We start from the raw sequence: 24,339 nt of genomic DNA on the forward strand, positions 1-24,339 counted from the left end.
GGCAGAGCCACTTTTCCCCAGCAGCCAATTAGAGGAGCTTTCCCTCGCGGGGCATGTTGGGGAGGAGACGTCATCTTTATTGGTTCTTCGACGGTTTTCAGGGTGTGCGCATCCAACGGACCCCGGCGATGGCCTACCAGGACGGGGTCGCACGCTACGTGGAGTTCCATGTTTCTGAGGGGGGCCCTAGTGACTTACTGGGTCCCCAGTGCTATTGAAAAGATCCCAGGCTGGGTGCCGCACGATTGGGGGGTCGGCTTGAGGAGAACCCGGAGGCAGGTTGTCCAACAGGGCTTGAACGAACCATCGGGGATCTGGTGACCGGAATGCTGACAGGTACACTTTTGCTTTCATCCGGTGACCATTACTTAATCTACTGGGAGGATTCGCTCAATTCGTCCATTTAGCTCATTCAAATAATAGGCCTGTGGCAGAGGCCTGTTCCTCCCAGCAACCTAAAGTGACACTTCGGCTACCAGGCTTGTGGCAGAAGTCTGTCCGGGGGGCACTTCACCCACTCTGGCTAGAGTGGCGACGAACTAAAACTGATACTACTGAGAGCAGGATTGCTCGGTTCATATCCAGGCCTGATACTGCAAAGTTCTCCCTTGCTTCATCAACCTTCTTCTCCCTATTTGATGTTGATGTTGGCCATGTTGGGCCTGGAAATAAAGCATTTGAAAACCTTCCTTCATTGACTGGACATTCGCTCACTACTCTATTCATCAGCTGCACTCCTAGACAACACTAAGGTAACTTAATACGCCGATCCCGACAACAATCAGCGGCTCTTTCGGGGGTATCGCTACATATGTAAAAACAGAACTCATAAATAAAAGGTAGATTCAAAACAATTTGCTCAAATGCAGAATTATCAGGGATTTTAAAAGTGGTACCAAAGGTCAACTCTTGCTAGATGAATGACTGGGAGTAATGATTTTTAAGTGTGCAAAATAAAGGGCCACTGCCTTACCTCACACCTGGAGACCCCACACTGGTGATGTTCACCTTGAGTTCTTTCACTTCTGTAAGCCCACCCAGGTACCGGTGTTCTTTCCACATCTAAACCCAGATACTGTATAACAGTGTAAATTTGCTGTCCCCTCAAAAAAACTCAACACAGCCATTTATGTCTAAACCACCGGCAACAAAAGTGAGTAAACCCCTAAGTGAAAATGTCCAAATTGGGCCCAATTAGCAATTTTCCCTCCCTGGTTCCACTCAGAACAGGCCCCGCCATCGTCGACCAAATAAATTGACCACGTGCACGTGGTCAAAGCACATGCTTAGTGTCATATGCAGAGGTTGTCTTTTGGAAATAGACATATGAGTGCTGCCAGCATTGCTGCATAGGTTGAAGGGGTGGGGTGTCAGCCTGTCAGTGCTCAGACCATACGCCGCACAGTGCATCAAATTGGTCTGCATGGCTGCCATCCCAGAAGGACGCCTCTTCTAAAGATGATGCACAAGAAAGCACGCAAACAGTTTGCTGAAGACAAGCAGACTAAGGACATGGATTACTGGAACCATGTTCTGTGGCCTGATGAGACCAAGGTAAACGTATTTGGTTCAGATGGTGTCAGGCGTGTGTGGTGGCAACCAGGTGAGGAGTACAAAGACAAGTGTGTCTTAGCCACAGTCAAGCATGGAGGTGGAAGTGTCATGGTCTGGGGCTGCATGAGCGCTGCCGGCACTGGGAAGCTACAGTTCATTGAGGGAACCATGAATGCCAACATGTACTGTGACATACTGAAGCAGAACATGATCTCCTCCCTTCGGGGACTGGACCACAGGGCAGTATTCCAACATGATAACAACCCCAAACACACCTCCAAGACGACCACTGCCTTGCTAAAGAAGCTGAGGGTAAAGGTGATGGACTGGCCAAGCATGTCTCCAGACCTAAACCCTATAGAGCATCTGTGGGGCATCCTCAAACGCAAGGTGGAGGAGCGCAGGGTCTCTAACATCCACCAGCTCTGTGATGTCGTCATGGAGGAGTGGAAGAGGACTCCAGTGGCAACCTGTGAAGCTCTGGTGAACTCCATGCCCAAGAGGGTTAAGGCAGTGCTGGAAAATAATGGTTACCACACAAAATAGTGACACTTTGGGCCCAATGTGGACATTTTCAGTTAGGGGTGTACTCACTTTTGTTGCCAGCGGTTCAGACATTAATGTCTGTGTGTGGAGTTATTTCGAGGGGACAGCAAATTTACACTGTTATACAAGCTGTACACTCACTACTTTACATTGTAGCAAAGTGTAATTTCTTCAGTGTTGTCACATGAAAAGATAGAAGAAAATATTTACAAAAATGTGAGGGGTGTACTCACTTTTGTTAGATACTGTATATGAATTATATGCAGACCCCTTAAAGTGTATGACTGGGCATAAAAAAGAAACATTCAGTACATCTCTGTAACATATGTATATTTTGTCTGTAAAAAACAAAAACAAACACGCACTTCAAGCACATAAACGTACCTGTTGATCTGCCAGAAATATAGTGATTTCTGTTTGAGCTGAAAACTCTGCCATTGCTGCACTGACATCCCATGCAGTGTTGGCAACTCTGCCCTGTTCTCTTCAGCAGCTCAAACAGGAAGTTGGGCGCACAATGGGTTTCTGGAAGATCAACAGTTATCTTATTGTAATTGCAGGCTTTATAAGGGGGTACATTAGGAAATATGATTTTTTCCTCACCTGGAAAATCATTTTCTTAGAGTACATTACAAAAAACAGGCACTCTGAATCTTAGACCTTTTATTATGTAGCTCCTTTCAGGTGATTTGACGGAAAATGTAGTTACAGGAAAAGCCCTATATAACCCCTCCAACATCATGCATGTCTCAGTTTTTTAGCAAGTAACAATAGGAGTAGGTTCTAAGAAACAGAGGTGTGGGGAACCATGTTGTGTAATGTACTCCTAAGAAAGGATTTTACAGACAAAAATCTAATTTTTTATTATGGGACGCAGTTTGACAAGTCTTAGACCATGGGATGTCGTCCAAAGGTAGTCCAACCGAAGGGCGGGCAACACAGAAAACTAACAGGCCCACATATCAAATGGGTCAAGAAAGAAACTCAGGGACCACATTGCAAGCATAACTGTGTGAACAGAAGACCAGGTGACCACCTTGCTCATTTGGAAAATAGATACCCAATGCTGAAAAGCACATGAAGCAATCACATATCTTTAGGGAATGAGCATTGACAGGTAAGGGTAGAACCTTAGTTTTTACACATAAGGCTCGAAAGATGAGAAGCCATCTGGAAATAGTGGCAAGATGTCACCTGCATGGGACCTTCAGGGGTGACAAAGAGTTAAGCTGATCACCTAAAAAAAGCTGTGAAATATACCTAAACAGCATGCAGCACATCAACACAGCGCAGAGAATCTCCCTATGATGTTTGGAAGTAGGACATAGAGAGGGAAGTACATGTGCTGGTTAGGGGGAAGGAAGAAAGGGGGCATTAGGCCACAAATACAACCTTATCCCTGTGTAACACAAGAAAGGACTTTTTACAGGATAAGGCTGCTAATTCAGACATTCAACTAGCAGAGGTGGTGGCAGTGAGAAAGGCAATTTTATGAGCAAGGGGATAACAAGGAGACAAGGGGGTAAAGCCGATTGGGTGAAAGGGTGGTCATTGGAAAGTCAAAAGAACAAGGTTGAGACCCCACTGAGATAGCAATGAAAAAGGCAAACTTCTAACTGAGGGTAGACAAAAGGGATATTCCCGATTATCCCTGGTTCAAAAGGTGGTCTTTGCAAAATGGACAAAACCAGGCTGAGATCCAACAGTGTCACTGGGAAACGCACAGGGGAAGCGATGTAAGCAACGCCCTGTAGGAATGCTTTCACCATAGAATGAGAGGCAAGCAGGTATTTGGAATAGAATTGCTAGGACCAAAACCTGACCTTTGAAATTACTCTGCCCCTCTCCAGGCTGTGTCAAAGGGTCAACCAGTCTTGAAGCTGCAAGAGTGCCATGTAGCAAAAAAATATTGCAAGAAGAATATATTGAGAAGAAAGAAAAAATGCATAAAAAGAGAACATTAAGTGGAGTTCCTCACAAAGCAGAGAGAAGACATCTGTTCACCAAAGGACACTAGCAAAAACTGAGGCTTGCTGAGAGTGGGAGGGGTTACAAAAGGGTTTTCCTTACAGCTTTGTTGGCCAGTGTACAATTACCGGAAAGCTTATATAAGACTTAAAGAAATGTGCATATTATGCAGAGATATGCAGTACTTAATGTGGTTTTTCTTTTTCATTTTTCCCAGGCATACAAAAATGTCACCCTAACCTCAACCTTTACCGAGCCTCTTAAATACCTGATTTTCCATATAAATGCCTAATTTTCCTAATCTGAGTGAAAAGCCACCAAGCAGATGGTGCCAAGTCCAGCGGTTTTACAGAGCAAGTGCCATTGGAAACTTCTCCTTATCGTCTACTCATTACCAACACTTGAGTCTTAGGCTTCATGCACACAGAAGATAATAAACTGCAGTTTATTGGCGTTTTTTTAAAAAGCCCATGAACTGAACTCTATGTTAGCCTATGTGCCCATGCAAAAATGGGCATTTTTTAGTGTCAATGAGCTTTGGAGTTTATTGGATTTTTTCTGAACGCCCGAAATTTGCGTTCAAAGTGCAGTTTTTCGGCAGGAAAAATGCTATAAAACGCCGAAAAACGCTCAAAAACTCTGGCGTCATTGTTTTTTTTATCCATTGGAAAAAAAAACTAAAAGACTCTACACTGAAAATTGCTAATAAACGCTATTGGAAAAACGCTAAAAAACGTTGAAAGGCTCCCGTTTTTTATAGCTTTTTTTTAGCTTCTGTGTGCATGGAGCCTAAGTGAAGCACACAGCTTCTGTTGAAAACTCCAATCAAAACACACCTTGCCGCTAACAGATTGGTAGGTGTGCAAATTAACTGTAGACCTAAAGCCTTAATGACATCTACAAGCAGGCAATAATATGTTTTTGTGTGTAAAGGGTGCTGGGGTAACACATGGTCACTTGCATATAAACAAACCACAGTAATTACAGCTGCATATCCACTGGGGTCTGTGTGAAGTTTTTCTTGGTATCTGCATTAAATCACAGCAGCCTGTAACATCTCTTAATAAACTGTATGAGATTAGAAACAATTATTGTGGTTAGGAGAGGTCAGATGACATCATGCAAGGCTTTAAACTGCAGATTCTTGTGTTAAGAGGACTTCTAGGTAGATGTTTCATAAGCACTGTGGGTACCACAGACGAATACAGGAATGATGGAGACATTTCTGGGTGTAAACCTTTGAAATGCAATGGCACAGTCATTGTAGTGGGCCATATGCATAGCAATTTCAGATTACAGGGGAGCTTGTGGATCTTCAAAAGCTGGACAATCACAGATAGCATCCGTTTGCTGTATCAGTGTATCCTCTCAATAGGGCGGCATGGTACTTTCAATTATTATATTTGTTACATTTGCCTATGAAAGAGGGATCTCCTGAAAACAGATAATTTTTTGTGTTGTCGAAAGAATGAGCAGCTGCACTCTGATTACGTCACAACATTTATAGCTTTATTCCACAAACAACCCAACGAGCTTAGTCATAGAAATTAAAAACGTTGTTATTACGATTGATTCTGTCGCAAAAAAAAAAAAAAAAGCTGATAACAGATCTACAAGGCACTTACCTCCAGGTAGTGTCAGAGCTTGTCCTCTTCACATTCCTATTGTCTCATCACTGTGATAGGCCTCAGTGCCCAATAGAAATTTGTGGGAGATGAGAAAAAGTGGGCAAGCTTTGGCATCACCTGGAGTTCTGGAGCTTTGCTTGAAGATTGGCACAGCCCGTCATTTAGGCATGGCAGAGGCAATGAAAGCTGCTGTAGGACCTCTAGGCTAGAGCAGAACTCTCCAAATATTATTGTTTGTCCCAGCATTCATGTGCAACATTCTCTGTAAGACCCGGTTCACACCAGGGGCGGCATGACTTTGGGGGCGACTCGGCAAGGCGACTTGCAAAATGACTTCTGTATAGAAGTCAATGCAAGTCGCCCCGAGTCGCCCCCAAAGTCGTACAAGAACCTTTTTCTAAGTCGGAGCGACTTGCGTCGCTCCTTCTAGAACGGTTCTATTGAATAGAATGGGACGCGACTCGTCAGGCGGCTGAGTCGCCTGATGAGTCGCCCCAGTGTGAACCGGCTCTTACACTACCACTTTCATTTATCAAAATATTAGTCTCCAACTTCTCCTGAATGAAACAACTGTTGAACCCTCGCTTTTTCTTTAAGTGGCAAGAGGACCTTACTCATACTGAGGATGAGAGACTGGGATAAGAAACTAGTGTTTACTCACAAAGCCTCCATATCTACCAGAGCTCAGAAGTGTAATTATAAGATATTATCCAATTATCTTAAGTGTGGTTCTTCATTATTTTCCCTTATGAGTTAAGGTCTATTAACTCCTAATGTTCAGGATATGTCCCATCTCGCCTTTGTGGTTGGTTTGGAGTACTAGGTTTCTAATTTTGTGGCATTTTTTTTTACTGTATCATCTATTTCAAATGTCGCACTTCGTTTACACACACCCTGTGTTAATTTTCCTTGATTTGGATACATAATATTGTCTAGATAATTCATTACATATCACATGTAATCCATCTTTTAAATTGATATGATTTTGTACTATTTGTATGTGCAATAACTTTTAAGTCTGCTACTCCTTTAGAGCCCAATCATCTACTGTTGGCAGAGAGATCATCAAGCTATATTGCTTAACAGCAGGAGGGAATTTTTTCATCGGATATTCCGACCGTGTGTGGGCCCCATCTGACTTTTTTCCGTCAGAGTTTAGAAATAGAACATGTTTTCTTTTTTTTTCCAACGGAAAAAAAAAATCGGAAATTCCGATGGTCTGTGTGGAACTCCGACGTAGAAAAAAACAAGCATGCTCAGAATCAAGTCGACGCATGCTTGGAAGCATTGAACTTAATTTTTCTCGTCGTAGTGTTTTACGTCACCGTGTTTTGGACGGTCGGAATTTGGTCTGACAGTGTGTATGCAAGACAGCTTGAACGGAATTCCGAAGGAAAATTCCATTGGAGTTTATCCCATCGGAAACTTTGATCGTGTGCACAGGGCATAAGTGTACATTTATTTCTAATTCCTGGAGTTAGGACTTAATGATATAATAATGATTACAGAGCTGCATTTACTACATTTTCAAAGACTTTGGCACAGATTGTGATGACATGAGCCTGGTAAATAAATAAGGACAGTGGATAGGGCTAGGCCCCCAACTACATGGACCTTGAGACAGTTGCAGCATCTGTACCCAGGATAGAGAGCTTCTCCTCAGTACAGTATGAAAAAATGTAATTTGTCTCTAGTTTTGACAACACTAATTCTAAACCTTCATTAGTTGACCATACTGAGTCATACTAAGTCAGTTTCCAGCAATCTACTATGGGTTAAGCTGATTTAGATCATTATGAACTCCTGCCAAGTTAAACTACTTTTTAATTTGCTAGTTTACAGAGCTTAGGCGTGTGAATGGCTGCGTGCAATGGACAGTGAGCTGGACACAGAGGGCTGGGCTAGAGACATGCAGATGCTGGAGGAAGAAGGGGAGTGTGGGGGGAAACCAGCTGTTCTCATATCTTATGCAATATCAGTACAGCTGTGATGAGCTTCTGATGTCTCATTCAGATGGTACTTGTCTTTCAGCAATATGACTCTTGATGAAATCCCATTGTACGGTTATTGGACTGTCTATTCTTCCTAAAATCATTAATAGTGTTCCAGATTTCCACTTAGAGTTGCTAGAGAGCAGATTCTCCTGTTCAGTGACATTTATAGTTCCAGGGAGGAGATGCATAAAAAACTGAAGGATTTCTGTATATGGCTGGGACCACACTACTCAATGCTTCTGGCTGACATGAGGCAAAAACCCACTTGCTCATTTAAAAGATACCTGTTGAAATTCGGATTTCACCCCGGGCCTCACCCCCAGAACGTTTCTTTGGTGGACCAACAAAGGGCTACTACGGATAGCTGATCTGTGTAACCATAAGGGTATATTGACGAGACAGGCACTAATTGAGAAGTACCAAATGCCACCCTCTGAGTTTTTCCGAGGGGCTCAGATCCTGCACTTCTTGGGGACTTTGTCGCGAGATTCTGACATGGCAACTAGGTCCTCGATGGAGCACCTGTGTCAGAGCTTCGACAAAATCCGAGGGCATATCTCTGAAATATATACTATCTTGACTAACTCTGCAGTCAAATTGGCTTATATGGTAAAATGGGAGGAAGACCTTCGGGAGACAATTGAACTGGGTGATTGGTACGCTATAACTCAAGGGGCCTCAAAGTCCATAATTAATACATCAATTATTGAAGCGAACTATAAAGTGCTCCTGCGATGGTATATGGTTCCAACCAGGCTGGCATCATTTGTAGTGGCTGCGTCCCCTCTGTGTTTTCGCGGATGCGGTCAGCAGGGAACCATGTACCATGTGTGGTGGCAGTGCCCCAAGGTACGGCGTTATTGGATCAGAGTATACAACTTCATTTACTCTCTTACCCAGGTCAATCTAGTGAAGTCCCCGAAACAGGCCCTGCTGGGTAGTGTGATAGAGACGGCGTCAAAACCTCAGAGGCGTCTTATCTCATTTATATTTATTTCAGCCAAGATTATTATTGCAAAATCCTGGAAGAGGGCGGCTTTACCATTCGCGCATCTTAAGAACAAGCTTTCCTGGATTATGATAAACGAACGTATGTCTGCACTATTGCAGGATAAAATGCAAATGTTTGACAAAGTTTGGGACCCCTGGGTGAAATACCCGACGGGGGATCCGAGATTCTTGCCTGAGTAGGGCAGTCTCGGGGTGGTGGGGTTGGAGCACGGGGTCACTTTCTTTTTCTTTTTCTATTTCTTCCTCTATTTTCTTTACTATCTCTTATCTTCTTTTTTCTTCTCCTTTTCCCTTTTCTGTCCTTGTCTTGTTATTATGATGATGTGAGAGTTATCTAAATTTTTATTTATTTTTTTGCTTTTGCTCCCTAACCGCTGCGTAGCGAGCATTTCCATGGAGTGTGGTCCGATCTCAGGGAGTGAGGGGGAGATCTTACCACACAGCCGTCTACACTGATTTGCTTATATATACAGCGGTTAGTTGATGTGTCTAACATATATGCTTGTGACCTTTAATGGTTGGAGGATTTAATTCTAAAATGTCATAAGGTAGTAGATCTAGCCCATGTGTGAAACTTCAAGTGAGCTTTGAAGTCATTGTTGAGGATGATGATGTCTTACTTACTCCGCTTCATAATGATTCTAGTTTGTAATTTGGCTGTAATGGAGGTTCCCATGCATTGTTAGAATAACTAAGGACTTTACTTACATTTTGTATTTCTTTGTAAAAAATTCAATAAAAACATTGAAACTAAAAGATACCTGTTAGGAGAGGAATATAGAGGCTCACATTGCTCACCTCCTTCTGAAAATGCTAGTTGCCCGTCTCTGGCTGCAAAGCCTTCTGATAACCTAAGCTAAACCAAGCACGCAGATCAGGAATGTCAGAACACATCTACTTTTAAAGTTAGAAATGGCAGGGAGGAAGGCCAATGTTATAATCATGGGGGGGGGGGGATCACTATCCCGACAGTGATTGGACAGATGGAACTGCGCAAGTAAGGATGGTCATTTCTTGAACCTATTGCAGAACAACGGATTTTAAAAATGGAAGCCCCAACTAAAAATAATGCTCCATTGGACTTACTAATTTCAAACACCATAGAGCTAAATGCGTTAGTGGGAGTTACGGGTAACTTGGGTAACAGTGATAACAGAGTAATCATGTTTGCCATACATGATAGGAAATAGACAGGTGGGTAGGAAAAGAATATTACATTTAAAAATGACTAACTTTACTAAGCTGTGATCCATACTGAATGCTACTAAATGGGTTTACATTTTGTCCAAAGAACACCAAAGAAATTTGGGGATGTTTTACATCATACCTCCACTTTTTTTGAGAAAAAAAACATTCCCCTCTGGGTGATCTATGTACGATACAAGAGTTTTAACAAACTTTGTTAAACATTTCTACCTTTTTTTATTATGAAGAAATCGGTGTGTTTGTCTGTATCCATGTGGGAAAGTGAGTCTAATGCAGTGTTTCTCAATTCCAGTCCTCAGGCCCCCCCAACAGGTCAGGTTTTCAGGATTTCCATTATTTTGCACAGGTGATTTGATCAGTTTCACTGCCTTAGTAATCACCACAGCCTTTTCATCTGAGGGAAATCCTGAAAACATGACCTGTTGGGGGGGCCTGAGGACTGGAATTGAGAAACACTGGTCTAATGGGAGTGGTTTCATAATTATCAATCAGCTGTGCAGCTGCAGGGCTCCAATGAGGAAACCCGATGGGTCTGCATCCCTTTAGATGTGATTTCCTATTGAAAGTATCTCAGGAAAATAAAAATTTTGTTGCAGGGGATGTCTGAAATCTGACTTGTATCTCAGGGCAGACTTCTGGAAAAATTGGTGAGCTAATCACACAAGCAAGAATTTTTTTTTCTGGGGGGTGGTCAGTACACATCCTTTGCATAGGACACCTCCAGGTAGCCATATTGCATTGCATTTTTGGAAAATTACAAAGCTGCAGATTGAAAAAAAAAAAAGGTAATTTTTAATAACATTCTAATTCCATTACAATAAGACTTGTGTGGCAACTGTATACACCAGGGGTATTGAATTACAAATCGCAGAGGTCCGATCAGTAAAATTTTCTTCTAGCAGAGGTCCGAATATCATGTCGGTTCCCTGTCACGCATGTGCCAAACTACATGTTGCTGAAGCACAATGCGGTCAAGGACTTCTTTCTCTCGGTTTCTTGTTGGTAGTGCAGCCCATTAAAATAGGCTAAGCCACCCACGATGTGTGCACCTAATGCACATGCACAGATCTTAACCCATTCTTATATCAGTGTCCTTAGTCCCCACATCACAGTCCGCTCCCCCCCCACACTCCAGTCCTCAGCTCCCACACTCCAGTCCTCAGCTCCCTCACATTCTAATCCTCAGCTCCCCCCCACACTCCAGTCCTCAGCTCCCTCACATTCTAATCCACAGCTCCCCCCCACACTCCAGTCCTCAGCTCCCCCCCACACTCCAGTCCTCAGCTCCCCCCCACACTCCAGTCCTCAGCTCCCTCACATTCTAATCCTCAGCTCCCCCCCACACTCCAGTCCTCAGCTCCCCCCCACACTCCAGTCCTCGGCTCCCCCCCACACTCCAGTCCTCGGCTCCCCCCCACACTCCAGTCCTCAGCTCCATCACATTCTAATCCTCAGCTCCCCCCCACACTCCAGTCCTCAGCTCCCCCCCACACTCCAGTCCTCAGCTCCCCCCCCACACTCCAGTCCTCAGCTCCCCCCCCACACTCCAGTCCTCAGCTCCCCCCCACACTCCAGTCCTCAGCTCCCCCCCCACACTCCAGTCCTCAGCTCCCCCCCCACACTCCAGTCCTCAGCTCCCCCCCACACTCCAGTCCTCAGCTCCCCCCCACACTCCAGTCCTCAGCTCCCCCCCACACTCCAGTCCTCAGCTCCCCCCCACACTCCAGTCCTCAGCTCCCCCCCACACTCCAGTCCTCAGCTCCCCCCCACACTCCAGTCCTCAGCTCCCCCCCACACTCCAGTCCTCAGCTCCCCCCCACACTCCAGTCCTCAGCTCCCCCCCACACTCCAGTCCTCAGCTCCCTCACATTCTAATCCTCAGCTCCCCCCCACACTCCAGTCCTCAGCTCCCCCCCACACTCCAGTCCTCGGCTCCCCCCCACACTCCAGTCCTCAGCTCCATCACATTCTAATCCTCAGCTCCCCCCCACACTCCAGTCCTCAGCTCCCCCCCACACTCCAGTCCTCAGCCCCCCCCCCACACTCCAGTCCTCAGCTCCCCCCCACACTCCAGTCCTCAGCTCCATCACATTCTAATCCTCAGCTCTCCCACACTCCAGTCCTTAGCTCCCCCTCTTTGATGTCCTCAGCCCCTCCCCCCCACATCACTACAATCCTGAGGCTTGGCATCCTCCCCCCACATTCAATTGTTAGCTCTTAACTTCACCCCCTCACTTTCCTACCTTACACAGACAGATCGGAGGGAGGCACAATGTGTCTGGATAGGGGCAGGAGAGGAGTTGCGGGACAGTTATGGATGGAGGGTCGAGGTAACAAACAGGTGATTGGCTGCTAGGATGAAGGACAGTCCTAGCAGCCAAATCGCCTGTTTGATAACCTCGGGCAGCTCCGCCCTCCACCCAGAATTGTTCCGCCTCCCGCTGTCGGCTCTGTGAGGATTACAGAGCTCCTACATCGCGGTAACGCAGCGGTCCGAATGGCAGATTGTTGCAGGCCGCATTTGGCCCGCGGTCTGCCATTTAGTGATGCCCGGTATACACAATATAATTTTTTCCTTATTTGTTATTTCTACCCTTTAGGATATATTAAACAGCTTTAAAGGGGAAGTAAACCCTCTAAAACTTTTCTTTTAAACAAAATCCAGCAAGAGAAATGCATAATGAGCTAGTATGCATAGCATACTTGCTCATTATGAATTACTTATCTGAGATCATTCAAATGAGCAGAGTGATCACAGCTAGTTACTTTGACACTGGAGCGTCGCGGGCGTTGGAGGTAAAGCGCTGCTATTTTTAGCGGCACTTTACCATAATTTTTGTGGCGCTTTTAACCTCCGCTAGCGACAGGGGCGCTGTAGGAGCGGTGTATTCACCGCTCCTACAGCACCTCAAAGATGCGGCTGGCAGGACTTTGAGCGTCCTGCCAGCACACCGCTCCCTCGGGCTTTCACACTGGAGTGAAAGGAGCGGCTCTTTCAGGGCTCTTTGCAGGCGCTATTTTTAGCGTTACAGCGCCTGCAAAGTGCCTCAGTGTGAAAGTAGCCTGAATGTAAAAATGGTGATTCTGGCTGCAAGAATCTGATGATTCTTGAAACTATTTCACAGACCAGCTTTAATTGCCTGTGTGAACCGCCCAATTTTTTAGTAATTACTAGGTGTAACATATAGTGCAATAAATTATGGGATAATGTATCTGAATGTTCAATACCAAGTTTTCAATATATGAAGGATTATGTATAATGTTATGTAATATTTTATGAAGTTTTACATTATGTTTATGTTGTTTTTTTTATTATGGTTATGTTTACACTATGCTGTGTATCATGTCCCTGTCCGATATACTGGAGGAGAGGTGGAAAGTCCCAGATGACTTAAAGCTGCAATCCCGTTTAGCTGTGTTGTTGTGGAGCTCGAGAGTGACCAAAGAGCTAGGAAGGTGGACACAATGGGGCAATTGCCGATCTACAGATGATTTCCTGAAGAACTGATCATCGGGAGGCAAAAACACAAGTCCTTCAGCAATGCGTGTCTGGTGTTTCTGATGACTTCTAAATGCTAACTGTGTGTAATTAAAACTGTGGTTACTGGGAGTACTTATATTGTTATCTGGTAACCCAGGATAGGGGTAGATGAGCTGAGGCTGTAAGTCAATATATACAAACGCAGTGTTGATATTTGTCAACAATAGTGTAATAAGTGTGTCGGTTCTAAGAAGTTTCTAATCGTCACCAATCAAATCAGATTAACTAGATGGACTTGAGTCTTTTTTCAACCAAACTATGTATCTAAGATTTGCCTTGAACTCATTCAAACTGACTGAGGCTGGATTCACATCTATACATTTTTAGTGCTTTTTGCATTTTGCAGATTTGCAATACAGTCCATTTAACATGGTTTCCTATGGAAAACGTTCTGTAGTGCAAATCTGCAAAATGCAAAAAGCACTAAAAATGCATAGATGTGAATCCAGCCTGATGATGGAGCAAATAGAAAGTGAGTAGACTGCAGGGCACCGACATCAGGGAACAGACATTTCCAATGAAACATGTGAGATGTGTGAAATCTAATTGCGGTGCTCTGTGAACTCAGATTACAGTAAACTAAGTGGAATTCCTGATTTATGCAAATCTGCAGAATTAAACTTTTGCTGGATGATTTCACTATTCAAATTAAATAAGAGCATACTGAGAGAAAGCAGGATCGTAGACATGAATGGGGTTATACTGCACAAAACCATCCACTAGTAAAAATCAATGAACACAAGTAGGACATGCAGCAAATACGCTCAGCACTTCAGAATAAAAAAAAGATAACCATAATGAAATATAAAGTACACTTTAGCCTTGATAACTGTGAATTTTATCCTGTATATTTAGAGATTTCCAAGAACTGTCCTTTCCATTGGGCCTCTACCAGCTTATTTCTTCATGCTATACATCAAATTTGGGGGCATACAATTGTTCACTTTCATATGATTTAACACCACAATATATGATACATACAATAACAAACATGGATGTCAGTAATATATAAAGTGGCCTCTTAGGGAAGAGGATTTCCTGCAAAGATCAGTGCTGCCCCTGGACCTATACTGTTGTTGTAGTTACAGCACAGTCCACAATAGATAAATAAGACCATCAATCTATCACCAGTCAGGGAATTTAATGGTCTTGGCTATGCTGGAAAAAGACAACAATGGGAAAAATAGATGACAATTACTGCCTATGTGGAAATAAAGATGTACATTAATCCTTGGCTGATGGAGTAATCTCACTTTTCTGAAAGTTTGAAATGATACATTTTATCCAACCACTTTGTATATATTGGTGTCCCTTAATAGATGAGGAACACAGCAGGTAATGTCAAAGAGGATAAAAGAAAATGCATACTCACTCTGACGCCCGGAAGACCACTGAGACCTGGGGGCCCATCTTTTCCGACTAATCCAACTGCACCCCTTTCTCCTTTCTCCCCGTCTGGTCCTGGTTCCCCCTTTTCCCCCTTTAAGAAGTAACCATAGAGAGGATTGCTATACATTTCAATATACACACTTACTAAATTAACTAGCGTTAACTTCCTTACTTTTGCTGCTAAATACTTAAAAAAAATATTTATAATCTATTTTTTACAATAAAATATTGTAACAATGTTTAACCCAAGAATCACACTACAGTAAAACCTTGGTTTGAGAATAACTTGGTTTGAGAGTGTTTTGCAAGACAAGCAACATTTTTTAATACATTTTTACTTGGTATACAAGCAATGTCTTGATATAAGAGTAGCATCATGTCACAACTGAGTATAAAAAAAAGAAGAGAGGAGCCTCCAAGTGTAGCAATATGGTTACATTTAATGAAGGTACAACATTTAGCAAACCCACATGGTTGATTATTAAAAGAGGCACATCTAGATATGCAGGCATTCAGGGTAAAGATGTCCACAAACCATCCTCCACACTGCCATCAATGTCATCTCTTCCATTCTGCACTCCAAGCCTCGATTTCAGATCGCTCTACTGCAGGGTAGTCTTTATTGATCACAATTTCAGACTAACAGCGGTGAGAGCCGGTGGTGCGGACGATGGTCTATGTGGACAGCTTTACTCCGGATGCCTGCATACTTAGATGTGCCATGTGAGTTGCTAAATGTTGTACCTTCATTAAATGTAACCATGTTGCTACACTTAGGAGGCACCTCTCTTCTCTGTTATACGCTGTAGCTCCTGCTGGATTTTGATTCCCTTTGTGGAGTGACATTTTATGGTTACACAACCTGGTCACATTTCTATAATCTTTTTATATGGACTATAAACTGAAGGACCTATGAGTTGTGGAACAAATCATTTGAGTTTCTATTATTAATCAAATTTTTTATCAAATTTCTTATCAAATTTGCTTTGATATAAGAGTGTTTTGGATTACAAGCATGTTTCCGGAACAAATTATGCTCGCAATCCAATGTTTTACTGTATATAAATCTAATGTGACATGGACATTCACTGTGTTCATTTAAGCACAAGAGACTCCATTTTGTTCACGCTGTTGAAATGTGTTTTGTAACCTTCACCTAACACACAGACACATCTTCTGCTAGAAGCTCTCTCTGTCTCTACCCCCCCCCCCCCCCCCAAGGTTTAGTTTGCAATTGTTCTATTCACTAGATTTTAATAATATATTCCTATTTGTTAGCTATTAATACCATATTTGCATTTGTTAATTTTTAATAACATCTCACACCACCCCTTTCTTATCCATGTATAAATTAACATGTAATAATACATTTTGACACTGAACGGACATTTTACAAATAGTGATGGCGTCCTGTCCCATTCAGAAATATTTCCATAACAAATGTAAGCAATGTGTGAATCTTGGGTGAAAGCACTGATAAACAGACCTCTAAAATGTTAAGCCCCAAAGTGCCATAATATTTTTCTGGACATAATTAGGTGCAAGAAAATGTGTATGTTTTGATTTTCATATATTTATAAAAGAAAGCAACATATACAGACAAAACAGTACACTAGTACATGCACAGGATCTCCTACAGTTCCTCTATCTAGACAAACATACTCTCTCAGCTACAAGCAACATTTTCATTAGAAGAGTGGGGAGATCCAGGCTAATAGTACAGTAAATATCAATCAATACACATGGAAGATACCAAAAAACCTATAGCTGACACACAGAAACTCAGGGTCGGAAGAAACCTATAGCTGACACACAGAAACTCAGGGTCAGAAGAACAGACCCCTTTCTTAAGTGACCTGGATCCTATATCCTGCTACATACCTTCATTCCATCAGGGCCCATCATACCGCTGTCCCCCTCCAGGCCTGTTTCCCCCTGTAAAAATAAGAATGCTTGTTTTAAGAAAGTTTCCAATACAGTGGAACCTCGGATTACGAGTATAATCCGTTCTAGGAGAATGGTCGTAATCCAAAGTAGTCGCATTTTAAAGCGAGTTTCCACATTGAAAATTATTTGTTCCGCATTGACTTCAATGGCATGCAATACCGCATGCGGCCAGAGGTGGGGGTTGCTGGAGAGCCTCGGAAACCGCCTAAAAAGGCCCAAGGACACCTCGGCAGACCTCGGAAAGGCTTGGGAATGGCGTCTTTCTGAGCATTACCGAACGGCGTCGTTCGGCTCCGGTGCCCCCCCCACCTCAAGCCAAACCCGTTACTGTACACCGCTTTGGCCTGAATCTTGCTAGTTTTGCGAGACAACACTCGCAAACCGAGTTAGGATTTTTTTTAAATACAGTGCTCATATTGTGAAACGTTCGTTAACCGCGTTACTCGCAATCCAAGGTTCCACCGTATATCTATCTATCTCTCTCTCTCTCTGGAAGACCCATTCATGACCCATCTTCAGTGTTCTGGCTTGAGGGAAGAAGGTTTTCATTCAAGATTTTACAATATTTGGCTTCATCCATTGGCCCCTCAATGTGGCAAAATGGTCTGTACCTTTAGCAGAGAAACAGCCCCAAAGCATAAGGTTTCCACCTCTGTGCTTGACTGTAGGGATGGTGTTCTTAGGGTAATAGTTAGCATTTTTCTTCCGCCAAATACAGCTAGTTGAGTTAATGCCAAAGAGCTTTGGCCTCATCTGACCACAGCACTTTTTCTGAATCATTTAGATGCTCACTAGCATGACTGTACACTCTCCACCAATCTAAAGAATCATTTGGAAATGGAAGAGCGTGACCAGAGGACCAAAAAACAAAAAAAGTACACTAGGGATGTGAATGACTATAAAGATAATATGGTGTTCAGTTGGCAAAAGAAGGATATCAATCCTTTGAGTGGTAATGGGGATCAATCACAGATGGATACCACTGGTCCCTCTACCAATCAACTGAGATTGCCCCTTCAGGCTGGTCCACCCCCGAGTTCCCGCTGCTAGGGCTTTTCCAACCACACCCCATGATTCTAAATACAAACATCCCAATACACACACGTCGGCTCCTTTTAGAGGACCCTATCCACCTAATGGTAGAGGTAGGGGCTCCAATAATAATAACAACAGAGGGAGAGGACATTCGAGGAATATGGACAATTCCTCTTTCTACTATGAACATTCTAGGTCACCCCGTAGGTGGCAAGAGAATAATAGGAATCACTCCAGAGAAACACACTATTCCCAGAGAACACCTATCAGAACCTCCAAAAGATTTTCCCCTTTGAGGGAAGAATATACACGCGAGTCTCACGATTCGCATTATCCATATATGGAAAGAGATTATGATCATTACAACAGATCGCCTTTTCAATATAATCAGACCCACCCAGGACCCCCAAGAGGGGGGGATTTTCACAGGGAGGCGGACGACCGCCAGCATGGCCTAGGACAAAATGGGGCTCCAGAGGGGGGAGGCGAGCCCTCAAAAAAAAGAAGGCTAAAAAAAACTCTGGTATCTTCAACCTTAGCCAAGCTACATTCACCGAGGCTGAAAAGCACATTCTAGATAAAGGTTTAAAATATGCCCCCTCTAAAAAACTGAACAAATTCTCTCCATTTATTGATATCCAAAGGTATATACGTAAATTAACCAAAGACACTTCATTAATCATCCTATTCAATCTTCATCTAATACTAGAGATAGCGAAATTGTTCATTCAGGTCTCGCCATGACTTCTCTGTTTAACCCTACAGGTTTCATTGCCCCTTCCATCAATGTTTTCCGTGAGCTAGTCCTTCGCGATTTAGAATCACTACCCAAAAAGAGATTTCACGAGAATCCCAATATTAAATTGGGGCTCAAACAACTCTGCGAGCGGAAAGACCTTATAATCCGCCCAGCAGACAAGGGTGGCGGTATCATCATCCTTGACAAGTGCTCTTACATAGAGGAGATGTCACGGATCTTCAATGATACGTCCACTTATAAACTTTTATCTAAGGACCCTACAACAGAGTGTAAAAAAGCTCTGATTACTTTGGTTGATAAGGGCGTAAGGTCAGGCATTCTCAATAAAAAAGAAAAGGAATTTCTTGTTCCTCTAGCCCCTTGCATTCCAACTATATATTATCTCCCAAGGGTCCATAAAGATGCTCTGCATCCTCCAGGATGTCCCATCATTAGCGGAATAGATTCCGTTACATCCCGTGTAGGGAAATATATTGACTTCCATCTTCAGCCAATAGTCAAAACTATGCCATCTTACCTCAAAGACACAAAGGCTACCATTAATTTATTACAACAGGTAGTCTATAATAACAACTTACTACTTGTCACAGCAGATGTTACATCTCTCTACACATGTATACCTCATGATTTGGGATTATCTGCGGTTGAATTTTATCTCGTAAGGAGTAATAGACTCCCGATAAACCAACAAGAATTCATTATGGATCTTTTGGATTTTGCCACCAAGAAAAATTATTTCTGGTTTGGAGGCAGGTTCTACTTGCAACAAAGGGGGGTCGCCATGGGGGATAAATTTGCCCCCAGTCTGGCGAATCTCTTCATGGCCTTATGGGAGGAGGATGTCGTCTCTGCTCTGGACAGACCAGAGATGGTGTTATGGGCTCGCTACATAGACGACATCCTCCTCCTCTGGCAGGGAGACCTCGCATTTCTAAATGACTTCATGACCACCCTTAATCGTAATAACAGAGGAATCAAACTCAGTTATGAGGCCAGTACTACCTCCATACATTTTCTTGATTTGGAAATATCTGTCATTAACCAGCAGTTGGTCACTAAAACTTTCTTCAAACCTACAGACCGTAATGGTTACATCCCAGTGGATAGTTGCCACCATTCCACTTGGTTGAGGTCGGTTCCACGTGGCCAACTGTTGCGTGTTAGACGTAATTGTACGGATTTAACGGTTTTCCAGGATCAAGCTAATATCCTAAAAAATCGCTTTATAGACAAAGGTTACGATTCTCAAAGTATTGATAAAGAAATTAAGAAAACAAATTTTTTTTTTTTTTTTAAATGGGATATTTATTATAGCAAAAAGTAAAAAATATTGAGCTAGATTCAGGTAGCTCAGCGCATCTTTTGGCCGGCGTAGCGCATCTCATATGCGCTACGCCGACGTAAAACAGGGAGCCCAGAACAGTATTCTGAAAGATCTTGCGCCGTACGTTGCGCCGGCGTAGTGTAAATGTGCCGGCGTAAGCCCGCCTAATTCAAATGTGGAAGGTAGTGGGCGTGTTGTATACAAATTAGCCGTGACCCCATGTAAATGACTTTCCGAACGAACGGCGCATTCTCAGAATCACGTCGCAAATACTCCCTAAGAAACGTCGCCTCAATGCTTTCGACGTGAACGTAACCTACGCACAGCCCCATTCAGGTACCACTTACGTAAACGACGTAAAATTCAACGCCTGTTCTGACGTCCATACCTTATCATTGGCTGCGCCTCATATAGCAGGGATAACTACGCCGGACGCAAGCCTTACGTAAACGGCGTAGTGGGCGCAAGTACGTTCGTGAATCTGCGTATCTAGCTCATTTACATATTCTACGCGTAAATCTACGGAAGCGCCCCTAGCAGCCAGCGTAAATATGCACCCTAGATACGACGGCGTACTAAGACTTACGTCGGTCGGATGAAGCAGAAATTCAGGCGTATCTTGCTCCCTGAATAGCGCGCATAGATACGACGGCGCATCTTTTAACTTACGCGGCGTATCAATAAATACGCCGACGTAAAGTGTACGTGAATCTAGCTCATTGTGTTTTTTTTTTTTAATTTACGCTCTTTTTGTTTATAGCCCAAAAAATAAAAACCACACAGGCGATCAAATACCACCAAAAGAAAGCTCTATTTGTGGTAAAAAAAAGGACGTAAATTTTGTTTGGGAGCCACGTCGCAAGACCGCGCAATTGTCAGTTAAAGCGACGCAGTGCTGGAAGCTAAAATCTCGTCTGAGCAGGAAGGGGGTGTATGGGCACAGTAGGCAAGTGGTTAAAAGTGATTGAGTTTTAGGTCCAGTCCTCCCAGACTCTGCAGGAGTCATCTTTAGGGGTGCACAATCGTTGGGTGGTTTCATTGCCCCAAATGCAATAGATGCACCTATACAGCCAGTTTTTTTCGACCATATGAAAGGTTATTACCCTTGTAGAAAATGTAATGTATGTCTGCACAACATAGGTGGTCGAAAAAAATCTGAATCATTTGAGTCTATTAGTACGGGTCGCCAATACCAAATGAAACATTTCACGACATGCTCTACATGATACATTGTGTATCTGATTACATGTCCTTGTCATAAGCAATATGTAGGGCGTACCATACGCACATTCTCTGTGCGCGTTAACAAGCATATTGCCAGTATAAAAAAAAGGACACACCAATCATAGTGTGCCCAGAAATTACCTTCATTATCACAATCAAAATCCACTTGGCACTAAGTTTCAGGTTATTGATAAATGTGTCCCCCACTGGAGAGGTGTCTCTAGACACAGAGGAGTCTCTAAACTTGAGACCTTCTGGATATACCAACTCAAAACATATATACCACACGGAATGAACGTAGATTGGGACATTAATGCTTTCATTAATCAAGCATGAGTGTCCCTCTCCCGCTCTTCCCTTCCATTTCCCCCGCCTTTACTACGCTAATTATTCCCTGTTCTCTGGATATTATTATTATTTTTTTTTTCTATTTCTCATATTTTGTATTCTTTCACATTATTCAAATTATATGTTACCGGTATATTTTGTTCTACTATTCCAGCTATCTAATGAGTAGTCTGTACTATTTAAGTTCCAGTATATGGATGCGATTTGCATCCGCATATGTATTTTCTGATGTGCCTTTATGTGGATGTTTTAAATTATTAGCATTACCATTCCTTGCGGTGATTTGTTTTTTGCTTCATTGCCCCATCCGTGGCTTGTTGATCCTCGAGAGGGAGTATTCAGAGCATATGATATGGGTGGGTTAGGAGATGACGGTCTGTGTATACACATGTTGTACTGACATCTCCTTTGATCAGTTTCCCTGCCCTACTGTTGGACGTATTGCAATGATGACACCCCCTCTCTTTTTTATTCAGTGGCCAATGGGATGCGATCCCCGCAAAGGTTTATTTCTGTTTGACACTGCGAGGTCATGTGATCGAATTTCAGAGAGAGTTTTTTTTGTTACCATGGTGTTATCCTGCTCTGTTTATGAGAAGGCTGTGTTTGTCTCCAGAGTGAGGCTTGGTTCTGACCAGATGATGCTGTCGGTCATGTGACCGCAGATGTAAGATCCCTCCCCTTCCTACAGATCACTTCCTCCTTTAGTCATGCAGTCAAGCATGTGCTGTTGGCACATGTTGCTTCCCATAATGAGGTTTGGTCCTCCAACTCTGTCGCATAATTAACTATTAATGCGGCCCATTCATTTGATTTCCTTCCCCTTCTTTTTATTGGCTGCGTCTAACCGATGTCATTAGCCGCTCTCCCTCTCGGGTGCTATGATTGGCTGATGATACTGAGGCTTGAGGTGCAAACCACTTGCCACTTTCTGAGATGAAACACAGCCTTTTCCAATTAATTGTTACATATATAAGCGCAGCGTCTGTAGGCACAGTTATACCCCAGTTGAAGTTCAATAGAACGAAACATGTCGGGTTTCTCTGCCTACCATTGAGCTTAATCCATTTTTTTTATCTTGTGATCACAATTTTATCCATTGTACACACCGGAGGGTGTTTTGTAGTACAACCACTTTTTAGTAAACCATTTTTGATCTATGCCATGAGGAGGCTTCATTTCCTTTTCTTTCCTTTTTTGATCTCCATGTCCATATTTTGGTCGCCATTTATTTGAGGGGCCACCTACATCAACTTGCCGCTTCATCACGGACTCACCTGCACCATGGGCCAGGGATTGCATCACCTTCTGGAAATCCTTGACCAGCCGTCCATTGGAGTGATCCCCTTGAGAAGCTGATAGTACCCTTATGCTGTTTTGACTCACCACTGATGTGGGGGAGTCCACATCTCACGGTAAGGGTACCCATCTTCATCTTTTGTGGTGGCGGTTTTTTCCATTCATGCAAATGATATTATCTGCTTAAACGTCAGGATTTATACCAGCTGTTTGGCCTAGTGGATCAATGCACTGACTGTCCAGCTTGTCATGCATATGACACGGATTTGATGATTATTCACATTCCTGCATGTTTGTGAGATCTCTATTGAGACAGAATTCTTCCATCATTTGTTGCAAAGACACTTTTTTCATTCATGCCCTATTTTGTGATTAGCACTTACTCACATACATTGGTGATAAGGTCATGTTTATTTACCGTTGAGATAGAGTTTTTATGTTTGCTGTAAAACATTTTTTTATGCTTTATTTGGTATTAGCGCTTACCCACATGCATTGGTGTTAATTCTTTGTTTATTCACCATTTATATTTTATATTGCATTCAGCTTGCTTTACATTATATTAGTTTATTATTAGCGCTGCACTTGTTCCATTTCCTATATCAAAATTTTCAGTTTGTTGGTGCTGGCAGGTTTTTTTTTTTAGTTTCACTTTTTTTGGCAGCGCAGTACTTTACCCCCTTTTTTCCATGACTGTACATGTGCCTTCTTGAGGAGGGGACTCAGCATTTTTCTTCCTCCAAACATGGTATGACCCTGAGAACACCATCCCTACAGTTAAGCACGGAGGTGGAAACATGCTTTGGGGCTGTTTCTCTGCTAAAGGTACAGACCATTTTGCCACATTGAGGGGCCAATGGATGGGGCCATGTATTGTAAAATCTTGGAAGAGAACCTTCTTTCCTCAGCCAAAACACTGAGGTTGGTTCATGGATGGGACTTCCAGCATGACAATGACCCAAAACATAATGCCAAGGCAACAAAGGAGTGGCTCAAGAAGAAGCAAGTTAAGGTTATGGAGTGGCCGAGCCAGTCTCCAGACCTTAACGTGCTTGCTAACCCACTACAGTATAAACATACAATCCCCTCTGTAAAATAACATTACGTGTCCCAGTGTTGATGATCTCTACTTATATCGGAGCGTTTCCCGTCGCTCACGTGACTCCTCGGCTCTCTCTTCTCCCCATCTCACAGCTATAGCGGGAGGGGCCGAGAACTACTGCTAATCTCAGCCAGAGAGGAGAGAGCGCTGAGGAGTCACGTGAGCGCCAGGAGACGCTCTGATATAAGGTAGAGATCAGCATCTTTTTTATATAGCACAGACACTGAGACACAATGTTATTTTACAGGGGGGATTGTATGTTTATAGTGTAGTTATAATAGCAGCAGAAGGGGAGGGCTGGGGAGTGGACAGAACTGACAGGTAGGGAGGGGAGGGGGGAAAGGACAGAGGAGAACAGAGAGCAGGGCTGTGGATGACGGAGGCACATAAACTGACCATGGTGTCACGGCTCAGCAGCCATGATAAACCGTGGTCAGTTTACAGGGGGAAGGGCAGAACCAGG

At 43.3% G+C, this 24,339-nt stretch overlaps 1 protein-coding gene across 2 annotated transcripts in view; it reads right to left on the reverse strand.

Annotated features, from left to right (window-relative positions):
• The window catches only part of COL27A1 (collagen type XXVII alpha 1 chain), a 540,002-nt gene that overhangs the window by 131,942 nt on the left and 383,721 nt on the right, over window positions 1-24,339 (reverse strand). For both annotated transcript variants that reach the window (XM_040324820.1, XM_040324819.1), the window contains exons 36-37: window positions 16,719-16,772; window positions 14,821-14,928 (exon numbers count right to left, since the gene is read on the reverse strand). In XM_040324820.1, the coding sequence (XP_040180754.1) occupies window positions 14,821-14,928; window positions 16,719-16,772 (162 nt within the window). The remainder of the gene's footprint in view (window positions 1-14,820; window positions 14,929-16,718; window positions 16,773-24,339) is intronic.

The sequence above is a fragment of the Rana temporaria genome, chromosome 9 (genome assembly GCF_905171775.1).
Source record: "Rana temporaria chromosome 9, aRanTem1.1, whole genome shotgun sequence".
NCBI classification, from domain to species: domain Eukaryota; kingdom Metazoa; phylum Chordata; class Amphibia; order Anura; family Ranidae; genus Rana; species Rana temporaria.